General features: G+C 36.2%; 1 protein-coding gene across 4 annotated transcripts in view; it reads right to left on the bottom strand.

Moving 5' to 3' along the window:
* Positions 1–896: 896 nt before the first annotated feature.
* BACH1 (BTB domain and CNC homolog 1) overlaps positions 897–13,764 on the bottom strand; it is a 35,196-nt gene continuing 22,328 nt past the window's right edge. For all 4 annotated transcript variants that reach the window (XM_080612822.1, XM_080612824.1, XM_080612825.1 and 1 more), the window contains 3 exons: positions 9,567–10,955; positions 7,685–7,891; positions 897–4,181 (listed from right to left, as the gene is read on the bottom strand). In XM_080612822.1, the coding sequence (XP_080468948.1) occupies positions 3,720–4,181; positions 7,685–7,891; positions 9,567–10,955 (2,058 nt within the window). In that variant the 3' untranslated portion in view covers positions 897–3,719. The remainder of the gene's footprint in view (positions 4,182–7,684; positions 7,892–9,566; positions 10,956–13,764) is intronic.

Genomic DNA, 13,764 nt, shown 5'->3' with positions numbered 1-13,764 from the left:
CCAGCGCTTTCCCCCAAAAAAGACTGTTTTAACTTTTAATGAAGGGTTTGCTGGTGGGATTGATTAGTTTCAGACTTGAAAGTGTCAAATGTACAGGTTACAAAACCTTTAACTGAAGAAATACTTCCAACAAAAAGCTTTCTGAGCAAGGAAAAATGCAATACCGAAAGGCTAGATCCAATATTGCACTCTACCGCTTAGGAGGTACAGAGGGAGATTAGGATAAATCCATTTTCTCAAAGGGTAATTCTTCTGCAATCCTTTGGATTATTTAACAGGACACAATTCTGTATAATTACAGAGATACTTCTTGAGAAGTTTAATAAACATATGTAACATTACAACTCCTCCTATGATAACCCTCAGTCTTATGTACTGATCTGTATTATGCACATAATCATCACCTCCAATTTTTTCTAGATGCAACAAACATCAATATCCCATTAACAAGCAACTTACCTTTTCTCTCCCTTAAAATCATTGTTTAAAATAAAATAAAATAAAATAAAATAAAATAAAATAATAAAATAAAATAAAATAAAATAAAATAAAATAAAATAAAATAAAATAAATCAAAGCTCCCCAGAAAAGAAAACCCACTAAAACAACAGGACACACAAAAACAAAACAAGCCAAAAAAAGCCAAAAAAATCAAATAAGCTAACAGGAAATTTATTCCTACTCAGTAATATTTGCTACTGTGTGTATTATTCAGGTACTTACAAACTACATAGACTACTTTTCAGAAATGTTTTAGTAGTACTACGTAAGTGAATAATGCACCAGTAAAGACTCTCACTGTAAAAGATTTGTACAAAAAAAGAAAAGCCTTTGTAGAAAGGATAGTGGTTTTTATTGCAGTCTTAGAAAATACGAATTATGAAAGATACAAAATCAACTGTTGTAATTATCTGTTTATTTTACAATCTGTATGCCATCATACTCTTATGGCTTTAAGATAGTCTGTCCAAAGTATTTAAAACATGCTTTAACAAAGTATTTTACGATTTCAATATCGAATATTTCTTTACTGAAAGAAAAAAAAAAACCTCTAAAACATTTACCTGAGAATTCTGTATCATAAAATTGTCATTCATTCTTAACTTTTGCAAGTTGATGATATAGGCGATAGATGTCAACATGCAACTTGTAGGTCTACTCTATTAAATAAATATTTTTAAAATTATTTAGATGCAGCTGGTTAGGCAAACACCTACCCTTAAACTTCATCAGGTTTTTCATAGGTTTAAAAACATGGCATGAATTTTATCACATGTCAACGACAGCCATGATTTCTGCACTGGAAGTCCGGCACTGTTTGAGGGGTGGAATTCAGACCCTTGCTGATCACCAGACTGGAGCAGTGGAGCACAACTGGATATTCTGGCCTCTGAGTTCGGTAATCACTGACTTTGTTTTCCAACATCCACAGCCAAGTGTGTCAGGGGCTTGGTCCACTGGATACATTTCAGTTTCCAGCCAGTCATCCTCTACATGTATGCTCCACCCCTTTATAACAAACATTTAACCCAAGTAATTCCATTTCAGAGTACGCATACTATTAGGACAATGCTTTAATGTCATCATCCATGTCATTTCAGAGTATCACCAGCTTTAGAAGTGATATTACATATAGACAGTAGAGAGGTTTGGGGCTGGGTTTTTTTGTTGGTTTTTTTTTTTTTTATTGTTTCTTATTGGTTTTCTTTTTAATTAAAATGGAGACTTGGGAACAAAATCCTGTCCAGGGTGGCAGCACAGAGGGAGGCAGGATTAAATTAACCAGACACATACAGACGGTGGAGAAAAAATCCAGAGCATTTCATGAGTAATACATATATAGGATCAACACATATCAGTGATAGTCATTTAAAAGAATTTCAATTCAATTATCTGAAAAATATATCCAAAGCAGTAGAACTCTCATGATGTCTGTCATAGAGTATTTATTTCTGAATTTCAGCTGCTGCAAGCACTGTGATTTATACAAGCTATGCTCCATTAACATAAAATTTCCCCTTAAAAAAGTAATGATATATTATGAAAATCCCAGGATATCACTAGAGATTTGAATCAACTTTCAAACCCATAGGTGAGGTAGTGTAGTCACTGGTTATAACGTGCTGGTTATGAGAAGTACTGCTGAAATCTGTCAATTTTTTAATTTTTGCTTTAAATAAGTGGCTTAATAGTCTCAATATATTTATTAATGCTATATTACCTATGGGGAGGGAGGGAGAAGAGCCTTGCCAAGAACAAATTTTGTCTCACTGCAAGATAAAGCTGCAAAGCAGTATTTACAACAGTCCTTTGCTTAGTTGCTGCCTACTGTACATGCACACAAAGACAAAAAGCTAATATACATTCTGAGGTAGGAAATAAAGAATTCCACTGGCTTGTACAAGATTCTTCATGTTTTGTAAACCAGCAAAATCAAAGTTTTCTGTGGTGAGGTTCAATACTTATTTCTGATGTGAGAATAACATCTACATAACAAAGCATCATCGGTATACAATATGCATCAACTGCCATGTAAAAATCTAAAAAATGGGGATTATTTTTAGTGGCAGAATTTCTTCTTTGCAAAGTAATAAAGGAAATCTCTTCAGCTCATTTCCTTATTCTTCTTTCCTATATGTTTATACTCATAGCACAAGCCATTGAAAACATACTTTTATGGCTAAACCTGTAGTATCCTGAAGACTAAAATTCTGAAATATATCTTACTGGTCCCAGCGATCAGAAGAAATACATTCGTAACTTACTTTAGGCAATTAGGCACTGAAATCGAAGAATTTGGTGCCTGAATACCTTAAGATACATACATATATATAAAATCTGTCCTTAAACTTTCGCAAAACTTGGATTCCAACTTATCACAAACAGCAGCAAGCCTGAAAGTTCTAGGACAGTAAGTCACAATACAGCAATGAATTTGAACAAGCATATGGGATTCAGATGCACACTAATCACAGAATTGCATCAGTTGAAAACTTCTGCCTTTCCCAGCATGTTGTGATTTTTCCCACATTGTTTAGAGGAGAGAGCAGTATGCTGCAGCATCTCCACTGTTCCAGTTGTCTTAATGTTCTTGAGAGCTCAGACAACAGCATATATTCAATAAAAGCTGGTTCTGGTACTGGGATGGGAATAGCAGGAAGCAATGAGCTGTTCCAGAGCACACTTGCCAGAAACTCCTCATACTGTCATGTTATCCTAACCCATCTACCAAATAAACATTTACAGAGCTATGTATGCTTTGTAAGATTCGTCTACCAGGGGAAAAAATAAATAAATTCTTAGAGATAAGAATTCCAGGCATAGAAGGCATTCTGCATGAACAGGAGGCTTTTCTTGAGATGCAGAGTGGCATTAGGTACTGTGACATAAATCAGAGTGAAGGCTGCTCTATACCTGAATGAAAACTTCCTCACAAAAAAAAGCATCTATGAGCAGTTTATACTTTCCAATGGCTTTCCTGAACTCTCCTTGGCATCACTACACAGAAAAAGCTCCAAGGTTGATACATACAAATTACACTCTAAATTACACAGACCAAACCCAAAGCTTGCCAATTAATATAATGACCATGTAAGCGTCAATGTAGTTTCAAAAGATAAAGTTTCATCTTTTCTTTCACTTAGTAAGTTACTTTGCAAAATGCTCAATCTCATTTTTAGTTGCAATGTTGAGATGCTGGCAGTAAGAAGAGAATATATTCACTCATCTGTAGTGCATTTGTCAGTCATTTGCTGACAGAAGTCTGTGATACCACCACTCTGTCCACACTGTTCCACAAGTGTGGCTTTCTCCACTGTTCTCACAGAAACTGGATGCAGTTCTCGTACTTGATCACATGTTGCATCACACACACTTTTCACAATCTGATAACAAGAACTCTGCTCATTTGTAGGTGTAACACCTGAAAGACCGTCTGCTAATTCTATACATGCTGGCATTGCAAGCTCACTATCAGATGGAGCTGTTCGTTCTCTCTCCGGGAATAAAAATGAAAGTGGGCAATCTGAGGATGAATATTTTGCAAGTATCTGTATTTGCTCATGACTCAAGGCCGCTTCCTTACACACCTGCTGGCAAAGTCCAGTCAGATTCTGCTTTGTCTCACCCAGAGTTGACAAAATGAGGTTTCTTTCCTTCAGCAAGTTCTCCTTCTCATTTTGCTGCAAAAAGAAAAACAACTTTTTAGTCTTTACGTTTATCTTCCTAACAAAGCTAAAACAAGACAAAGAAATCTGGTCTGCTGAAACAGAAGTAATTTGGCAGTCAGAAGGTAAGCAGCAACACAAATGCCTATCAAAAGGACAATCTTAACCTCTTGTGAAGCATCACCAACAGCTATTTGAAGTGGTTTTTCAGACATGATTTTTTCAGTACTTATGCTGGCAGGCATGAGTGATTTGTAGTTATTGAATAAAATGAAACTTGGCTTCAATTACTATAAATATTTCTGAAACACTAATTCTACAGGGTAACACATTTAAACCGTTACCACAGGGTCTACAAAATATTAAGCAGAGCAGTCTGCATATATACTTACATTTTAAAAGTTAAAAATTAGAAAAACAGACATTACATTTTCACTATTGATACAACTCTCCTAGATGAAAATAAATTCAAGAAGTGCCATGTCCACTGTAGAACAAACAATGGAGTTACAAGAAGTTTCTAAAGTAAATAGAAAATAGAGGAAAGAAAGAAATAGAACACACTAAAGTTGTAAACAAAACATTTTCTCTGGAAATGCAGCAATTCAGTTTGATTCAAAGCACCAAAAAGAACACTGGAAATTAAAGAATTTAGAGTAGAGTGACAGATCAGTGAACTTAAGAGATAAGAACAGAGGTGCCACTAAGTGAGTAACATACTACTGCAACAGGAGAATATCGGCTGAATGCTTGAGTTTTATTTACACAGCTAAAATGTTTAGGAGTGGCAGACACCTCTCAGACATGAAATAAGACTGTCCTAACTCTGAAGAGCTCACACTCTAGCTACATAATGCTAAAGGATTTTCCAAACACAGGGCAGCTAAAGGGATGACAATTCCCTAATGAGTATCAAGTAGAAAAGGTAGCATTCATTAAAAATTGGCTTGTTGGGTTTTTTGTTGTTGTTTTTTGTTTGGTTTGGAGGGGGTTTGTGTGGTTTGTTTTTTTTTGCTTTACTTCACTGTCATGAGTTTTTCTGAGACTTCCAACACAAATGGCTGAAGATGAAAGGACATTAATAACTGAGAGGTCTAACGATGGAAACAAGCAACATCTGTAATAAAGGAAAAAAAAAATAAGGAAATGGCAAAGAAGGACAGGAAACAAGCAAGACTATAATGAAGCAGCTGCAAGAAAAGGACAAAAACAAAGCTGTGCCATGACACGCATCCTATAATTGATTAATTGAAAGAGGAGGCAGAGTTCTGAAGTCATACAAAGCTTAAATTTTTTTAAAACTACATAAAACAGACTGTGTGTTACCCCTACTTCCACATCAATTCACTCTTAGAAAGTTTTATTATTTTTAAACCTCCTCATGTCTCTTTTTGCAGAGGAAACTCACACCGCAACCCCTACAACTTTTCTGAAAGAGCTGATGAACTTCAACTGGCATTTTGCAAGAGAAGCAGTTGTTGCCAGTCCTTTTTGCCCAAAATTATTCGAAAGAGTGCTTTGCTAATAAACTTCAACTTGTCAGCATACCAGGAACAGCTGTTGCCACATCTAATCTGAAATAACTTTATGTACATTTTGGGTAGGTAGAGGCATTCAGCCGTGTATTAGAGACAGACGTAATTATCTGCACTGCTGTTTAACACAAACTTCAACATCCAGAACTGGTTATTACAGCGTCTACACTGTATTTATTACAATTCTCTGTTCCCATCAGAAGTTGTTGACAGATTGATACATTTAAATGCTACTGTTTTATTTTAACAGCATTATACTAACATTGCAAAGTAATACCAGCTAGTTTTGAGGAAATAAACTGAGAGCTCTTCTTATTCTTGTGGTGAAGAACGTATTTAGTTCACACACTTCCTCTCCCTGCTACAGTATATATAACAAGATCTCAACTGCATTTCTTGGATCACAGCTTATTGTGTGTCACTCACTGACACATCTTCCTCCTGAGCTACAGAATCTTGAGGGAAACTGCTTCTTGAGCCCAGTTGTCCTTTACCCTGTTTCCCCTCACATGTACCCTAATTTTAAAGCTCTGAAGTGAGAAAGTACAAGGAATGTGAATATACACAGGTGCTCTCAAAGTGCTGTTACTAACAAGCAAACACCTTGAGTGGCCCACATGTATTCTCAAATATGGAACATTAGTGAACTAGAACACATACGTTCACCTGCAAGATCAATAAGCAAAGACTATAAGGGGGTCAAAAACTACATTATCAGTAGAGATCAAGAGAAATGACCAAACAATTCTCCTAGGTAAGTTAGATTCAGTACTAAGCAGCATTCCCCTTCAATATAAATAGAGCTTAACATAAGACTTTCAATTTTACAGAATCATTTGGGTGGGGATGTACCTCAGCAAGTCCATAGTTCAACATATTTCTGAAAATAAAGTCTGTTCTGGGTATGATCAAGCTGCTCAGGGCTCTACTCAGTCATATCACTTAAACTTCCAAGGACAGAGCATGCACAACCTGTTTGGGTAACCTGCTCAATCACCTGCGTGTCCTCACTGGAAAAAAGTGCTTGCTTATATCTAGTTGAAAACTCTCATTTTAATTTATGACAATGTATCTTGTTCTGCTGTGAAGTACTACCCCTGGGAAGGCAAAGATCTTACACTCCCCTATGGCTAAATGATCTTGAGGAATTCCCCATAGATATGGGAAGGTAGCTGTCATGTCTCCTCACAATCATTTCCTCTGCCCCTTACTACAGGAGTACTCCAAACCCAACCACCCTGGTAGCTTTCTCCTAACCTTGCTCCAGTTTGCCAATGTACTTCTGGCACTGGGAGGGATCAAAACTGGGCAAAAGATTCAGTCTTACGTATTTATCTTTTTATTGCCTTTTAAGAACAAGAAATTATAGTAACATATGGTTGCAGAGAAATCTGGATGCATTAATGCCTCAGCTCCAATCTTGATACAACTGCTAAAAAGGCAAGTGGCTTCCTGAGTTCTACTATATCTTCTTTCTGCAAGGGTCTTACTTTTACGATTCATGACTCAGGAAAGAGTTCACCAGGACATGTTGATGTGCTACAAGAACAATACTTACACAACTAACAATTGCATAACTGTAAACCCGATCGTGAGCAGTATCGTGAGCTGAAGCACAAAGCAAGGGAGGGGAAAGAGACAGAAAACAAAACACAGAAGGATGACGAGATGACGGTTTGGGAATGACTCTGTATAATTAAGCTCAATGCTGATGGCTTTCAGAAACACCATTCACCAAAAATTGTGCTGTGATGCACTTTTAGTTGAATGGAAACAAGTCCACAGAAGGAAAGACATGTACTTTAAAACAGAAAATCTAGAACTGCTATCAAGAAGATGTCTGCTATCATTTATGACTGACAAAATCTTCTGAACTTGAATGGAAAAAGTAGTAAATGACATTGCTCTCAAACTACTGCCAGATATCCAGCCAAGATGTTTAGAGAAAGACTCAAGTCAACAGCAATGAACTTTTATACATACCAGTTTTTCAATTTCAGATTCGAGATTTTGTATGCAGTCAAGTTTTCTTTTACGACATCGCTGTGCTGCAATTCTATTTTTACTTCGTCTTCGGATATCATGAATACAGTCCAATTGTTCAGGAGTTAATTTATGCATTTTCAGAAATGACTGAAAGTCATTTCTGGAAAGCGAGATTATCCTTTGCGCATTAAATGGCAGTTTTACCTGGAATGCAAGATGCAGTTGTAAATCAAAGGTGAAACTGATACACACAAACAGGACAATTCAGGTTTTCATTTTAAGCATTCTTTACCACACAAACTTAAATTCCCAAATTCAGAGACAAGAGCAAGCTAATGTAGACATCAGGTGGGGTGGATAAAACCCAGAGGTTTCAACTGGATGAGTTCAAGCATTGGTGAAACAGAGCACTTTACACAGTTATACTAGATCCTGAAAGCATACGCCAAGTAGGATGAAATCTATCTATATGTTTCCCAAGTGATCAGGTGATAGACTCTAGGAAAATAAGTTATGGTTAGGTGGTGCACAAAACAAGTGTGAAGAATCACTAATGAAGTCTAGAGTTTCCCCTAAGCTGCTACTAAGACCACATCTTACATGCATTTCCCAGAATAACACTGTTCCAGGTGAGACCAGGGCATATACCTCTAATTTTGTGTAGGAAAAGTTCACCTGAAATGGGTATTTACTTAAAATATAGACATTACAATATTTGTCTTGTATTCTTATGCTGGAGAAGAGAGTGAACCAGGCTTCTGCCACTGTCTGTATACCTGATCAACAGAGGCAGGAGCTTCTGAAACAAATACAGATCAGGAAGTCCTGATTAATACTGAAAAACATCTTTACTTTTACAAAATAATTGCCATGTTATGAAGTATCCAACTAAAGACTTTATTTTGATCCTTACATTTGAGTATACTAAGTAGCAAAGTACATTACCTTGCTGCAGTCAAAGGTCTGAATTTAGTTTAAAAAGCAAACCTTTCTGTGTTTGGCTGCCCCTGGTGATTAACAGCAAAAAAATTACAGTACTGCTCTCAGCAACAGTGCCATCTACTTCTTCATAATGTAAAGACAAGGAATGCATTTAATAAATTCTGGCCCTCTGTTTAAGGCCCGACATTTTGAAAAGAAAATAAAAAAACCTAGTGCATTACAAACAACTGAATTTTCACGATCCACCATACAGAGAATCACACTGCAATTCTACAGTTTCAAGAACTGCGACAGAAATAATTCTAGGTATACAGTAAGATCTTTTTACTTACATACGGAATCTAAAACATTACCAAAGCAATGATATAAAGGAAAGTATTAAATAATTTCTGCAGTTGGAAGAACAAATATAACCTCAGTTTTAGAGAAAGCAATACTATTCAAGCACACAGCTACTGAATCCAGCTTGAAAACTTCATTATCATTTCACAGTAAATATGAAGTATCATTTATCTCCCAACTTCTCCCCACAACTCAGGATAAGCCCAAGAAAACTGTGAAGTTTCTATAAAACAAAGTTCCAAGAAATTTACAGATTAACTGAAGCAGACAAAAGGAAAAAATAAATCTAATAAAGAACCCCATGCCTTGGTTTAAGACTCGCAAACTTTTCCGATAAAGTTGTTCCAGAGAAATATCTGAACAGATCTAACACTAAGCATCTAGCACTTCAATATCCTACCAAAAAATATCTCATAAATCTCTTCAAATGAACAGTGATCTTTCATATAAATCTTTGGATGGTTAAAGTTTCATTTCCCAGATTTTTAAAACAACAAACCACCAAAAGCAGCAACAATACATGAAGCTCAGAATTAGGTTTTTGAATAGGGCCTTAAGAGACAGGGAAGCAAGGGATACAACAGAATGTTCTTACCTCGCATTCTTGTTCTCTTGCTGAACAGGATTCACTGTCTCCCTCAGTGTCAGTTTCCGAATCCTCTCCCAAACTTATCACGTAATTGTAGGGACACTGTTCTTGTTGCTGTCCCTGAACACAATCTGCACTGCTTATTTCAGAGCTGTTGGAGCATCCTTCAGTACTAAGGTTGCTTATAAAGGGGCAGTTGACAGAATTCAATGTTGCAAAAGTTCGTTGAGAGCAAGGTTCAGGGCTTTCACTGATCCTGATACCCAGCCATGGGCACTCTGTTTTTTTCCCTGAACATGCTGGCTCCAAGCTCTCTTGGGGAGCTGCAGGAGGTAAATGTATTTGACAGGCTTCTGTGCTATAAATATCACTCCAAAATCCTTTTGCTAGATGTTCTGCTACCTCTCTCTCCACACTGCTTCGATCACCAGCTGATGTAATGTTAGTGGCTTCCCTAGGGCACAAATCAACCTTTGCAGGTGTGTCATCTTGACTTTCAATTTTGTCATTCCCAATTCTAGTACCTGATACAGTTTTATCAGCCAAGACTGTGTTTTGCATACTACTGAAATTCAAGTTACCATATTGCTCACAAGTATGTAAAAAAGATGCAGGATTGAGTCCATGAGGTGCAGTAGAGTTTTGAGGGAGAGCAGCAAGATCCATTTTCTCCATGGGACATGACAAAATCTGAGTCACAGAATCTCTCTTTGACTCTTCCTTTTTCTCAGTGCCCTCCTGTCCTTCTTCCATTTTTACCTGAGTCTCTTCACATTTTGAGACCAGCTGCATAGGTACACACTCCTGAGCTTTTTGTATGCCATCATTGTCAGATATTTCCTTCTCAAGTAAAGTTGCAATTGGTGGCATCTGAACGTCTTTAATACTGGAATTGGACTCTGAAGCATGAACTTTGTCATTTCCAAATGCTTTCTGGAATTTCCTATACTTTGGGCACTGGGAAGATGAGCTGGAAACGCTACCCCTTTCTAACTGCACAGGATCACACATTTGATTTGCATTATCTTGGAGAGCCAGTGATGATTTAGCATTTTCATCATCTTTACAGAACTTTGTATCAGGAGTTTGAAAATAATCTTTTTCTAAAAGTTCTTCTGCTTCATCATCTATTTCTAAGTCTCCATCATCCACACTGGCAACCTTAGGGTTTATTTTCTGACAACGTTGTGTACAACACTTCTTCCTAGGATATTCCTGCTGATCCAACTTGAAGTCCAAAAATTTGAATTTGAGAAACTGAAAGCAAGACTCTTCAATGTTGCGTACACCCAAAAACTCAGCACATTTGCAAACTTCGGACACATTGTCTTTATTTAAAATAAGTTTAGCTGTGTATGCAAACTGAAGCAGAGGACTAAATCCTTTCAGTGTCACCTATTTAAAAAAAAATAAATAAAAAGGAAATATTAATATGGCAAATATGGGTTTAAATAAAGAAACACAGAGAACCCAGATTTATCTGTGAGTAAAATGTATGACCAGGACATTACAACACAAAATCAGTAGATTTGTCCTCCACAGAGAAAACCTGGCCATGCTCATTCTGAAACAAATCTTCTGATACAATATTATCCTGTGTACTTTGTTCACTGTGTTCACTTTTGTTCACTTTTCTTCACTGTGATCAATCTCTAATAAAATGTTCTGAAAATACCATACTAACAATTGAAAATATTACACTGTACACTGGAAACCAGTAACTTTACAGAGATATCTTTCAAACTCAAGCTGTACATGAATTACTCTAAAGTAAGACAGAAATGCTGCTGGTATTAACTTGTTCCTTTAAAGAGAAATTACTGTTATTTGCTCAGACTTATGCACTACTGATATAAAAAAAGTTCAAAAAAAATGGAATTTGACCACACATGATTTATTACTATAGCTACCTATCCCTTTCTTCCTCCCACAGATGAAAAGAATCGTACCCAAAACTGTACACCAAAACCGACTATTCTCCATTTAAAGTCTCTTTGGAGTAGGTAGTTTTAATTCAACATTTCCATCTGCAGAGCAGCTGCCTAACAGGGAACTCAGAGATTAAAACTGTATCATTACAAACTAAACAAGATCATCATCTATGCATGATGAATTACTAAGGACTCAGCCAGAAAGCCGTGAACAGACCAACATATTACAAACTGCATGATATTTCCTTTAGTCTTTCTCTGCAAGTGAAGGATAAACAATATGTTTGCTATTACTACTCAAACTCAAGCTCACATTCTGTTGCCCTCCATTAAAATGAACAGGATTTTATGATGAAGTGCTATATTAAATGCATTAGTTATGCTAAGTCCCTCTGCCAGCAAGTTAATTAACTATACATGCAATTTAATTTGGGAACCTGAGGGCTTGCTTTGTTTGGGGTTTTAGTGGTTGTTTGGGGGGTTTTTTAAAGAACAAATAATACATGAAAGGAAGCTGAAGAGATGTGCACAGAGATAGTTCAGGAAAACTGGTTGTAAACTCTTATGACTTATCTAAAGAATTCTTAAAATAGCACTTGAAATATGCTGTGGAGAGAAAATTACTGATTACACCACCACATTAATGCATCCTTAATAATGTGGGGAAGTAAAGTGTAGCTGGCTATCCTCAAACAAGACAGAACACTAAAAAGAGTCTTGGTCTAAGTGACCTACAAAATACTTTGGGTGATTGAAAAGGTTTTTTTTTAAAAAAAAAAAAAAAAAAAGTCAAGTCAAACTACATGATCAGTGTTTGCTTCTCTTAAATATGCACTTTATGAAACTGACTCATTTCAAAATATCTAGCAGTTCCCAGAAGAAAAGCTCCAGTTGCTGAGTCTTAAAATGCTCACAGATCAAGTGATTAAAAGATGAGATTCACTGTTAGTAGTTTTGCCTGTTGCTTCAGTAGATTCAGTTCTTGCCTCAGTAATACTAAGTTACATTAAAAGTCCTCTTAAGTCTACACTGTGGTAAATATCAGGTTGATTATGTTCTTCCATTTTCTGTGCAAACTCTAGTCCCTTCTAATTCAGATTTATGTCATGGGTTCATTATAACACTGTTGCTTTGCACTAGATATTATTTTTCTCCTCTGTAACTTTGATGTATGTCCCTTATTCTTCAAATATCCTATATTTTCCATCATCTCAAAGTAAAGGTCCCTTCAACATCATTAGTTTTACACATCACTAGTTCCCCTATTCTATTCCAAATCATGGCTTTGTGTCCCCAGCATCCTACTTCCCTTCCACATCAGCTTCCGTCATTACTCTTCTTTTAATCTGAGACACACTCAGGCTATCAACATATTAAGCCACTAAGAAAAAAAAAATATAAGAAAAAAATGAACACAGCAAAGTTAAGACAGTTAAGTAAAAAAGTGACATAATGGTACTATGCTGTAATATAATTTTGTAACATTCATTGATCAATACAGAATAGCAAAGACCACTAAAGTTCTTTAAAAAGACCATTTAAACCCTTTTAGTTTTCAGTTTTCCCTAAAATCAGAAAGGATTCTGGTAACAGAGAATCCTTGTGCTTATCTCAGTATGCTACAAGAACAGTGAGGTAGCTACCTGACTGAAGTACAGGCTTTCTGAACACATCACCTCTGCATCAGTACTCAACTCAGTCTTGTATATGAGCAAGTCTATAATGTAGCCTCCAGTGTCAGCAAAAATATTGATTGATGTGCACCTTTTCTCCAACTTTAATGATTCTAGTTGAGTTGCCAACAATTTCCATATTATTTCTCACCCCCAAAGCTAATAACTATAAACTACCTTCCAGAAAGCCATTGATTATTTAACATTTGACTCTTTGGGTTGTGCTCAATGGCAGCAATAACCACACTACTTTGAGGCTCTTCACTTTCCATCTACATGCATAGCATTTCATATAAAAATCCAGTCAGTTGCTTGCCTCATGCTTCTTATACCTTAACTAAATGCCAACCTGAATCTTTAAACATCTTGGATGCTTCAGATATATAATAAATTTTCTTTCCTACAGATGTCAGGTTCTGGCTCACTACCAATGAATGCCTGTAAATCCAATCTGATTTAAGAGTAAGTATTTTAAGAAAAAAAAAAAAAAAGTAATTGAAATACATTTTTTCTGTCTTAAAAGTAATAAAATTGTAAAAAAAAAGAACAAACCAAAAACCATCAAGCTGCTAATGATCAGAATGGGGAACAGAGCAGAAG

The sequence above is a fragment of the Psittacula echo genome, assembly GCF_963264785.1.
Source record: "Psittacula echo genome assembly, chromosome: 3".
In the NCBI taxonomy this organism is placed as follows: domain Eukaryota; kingdom Metazoa; phylum Chordata; class Aves; order Psittaciformes; family Psittacidae; genus Psittacula; species Psittacula echo.
This window is presented reverse-complemented; position numbering and strand designations above follow the sequence as displayed.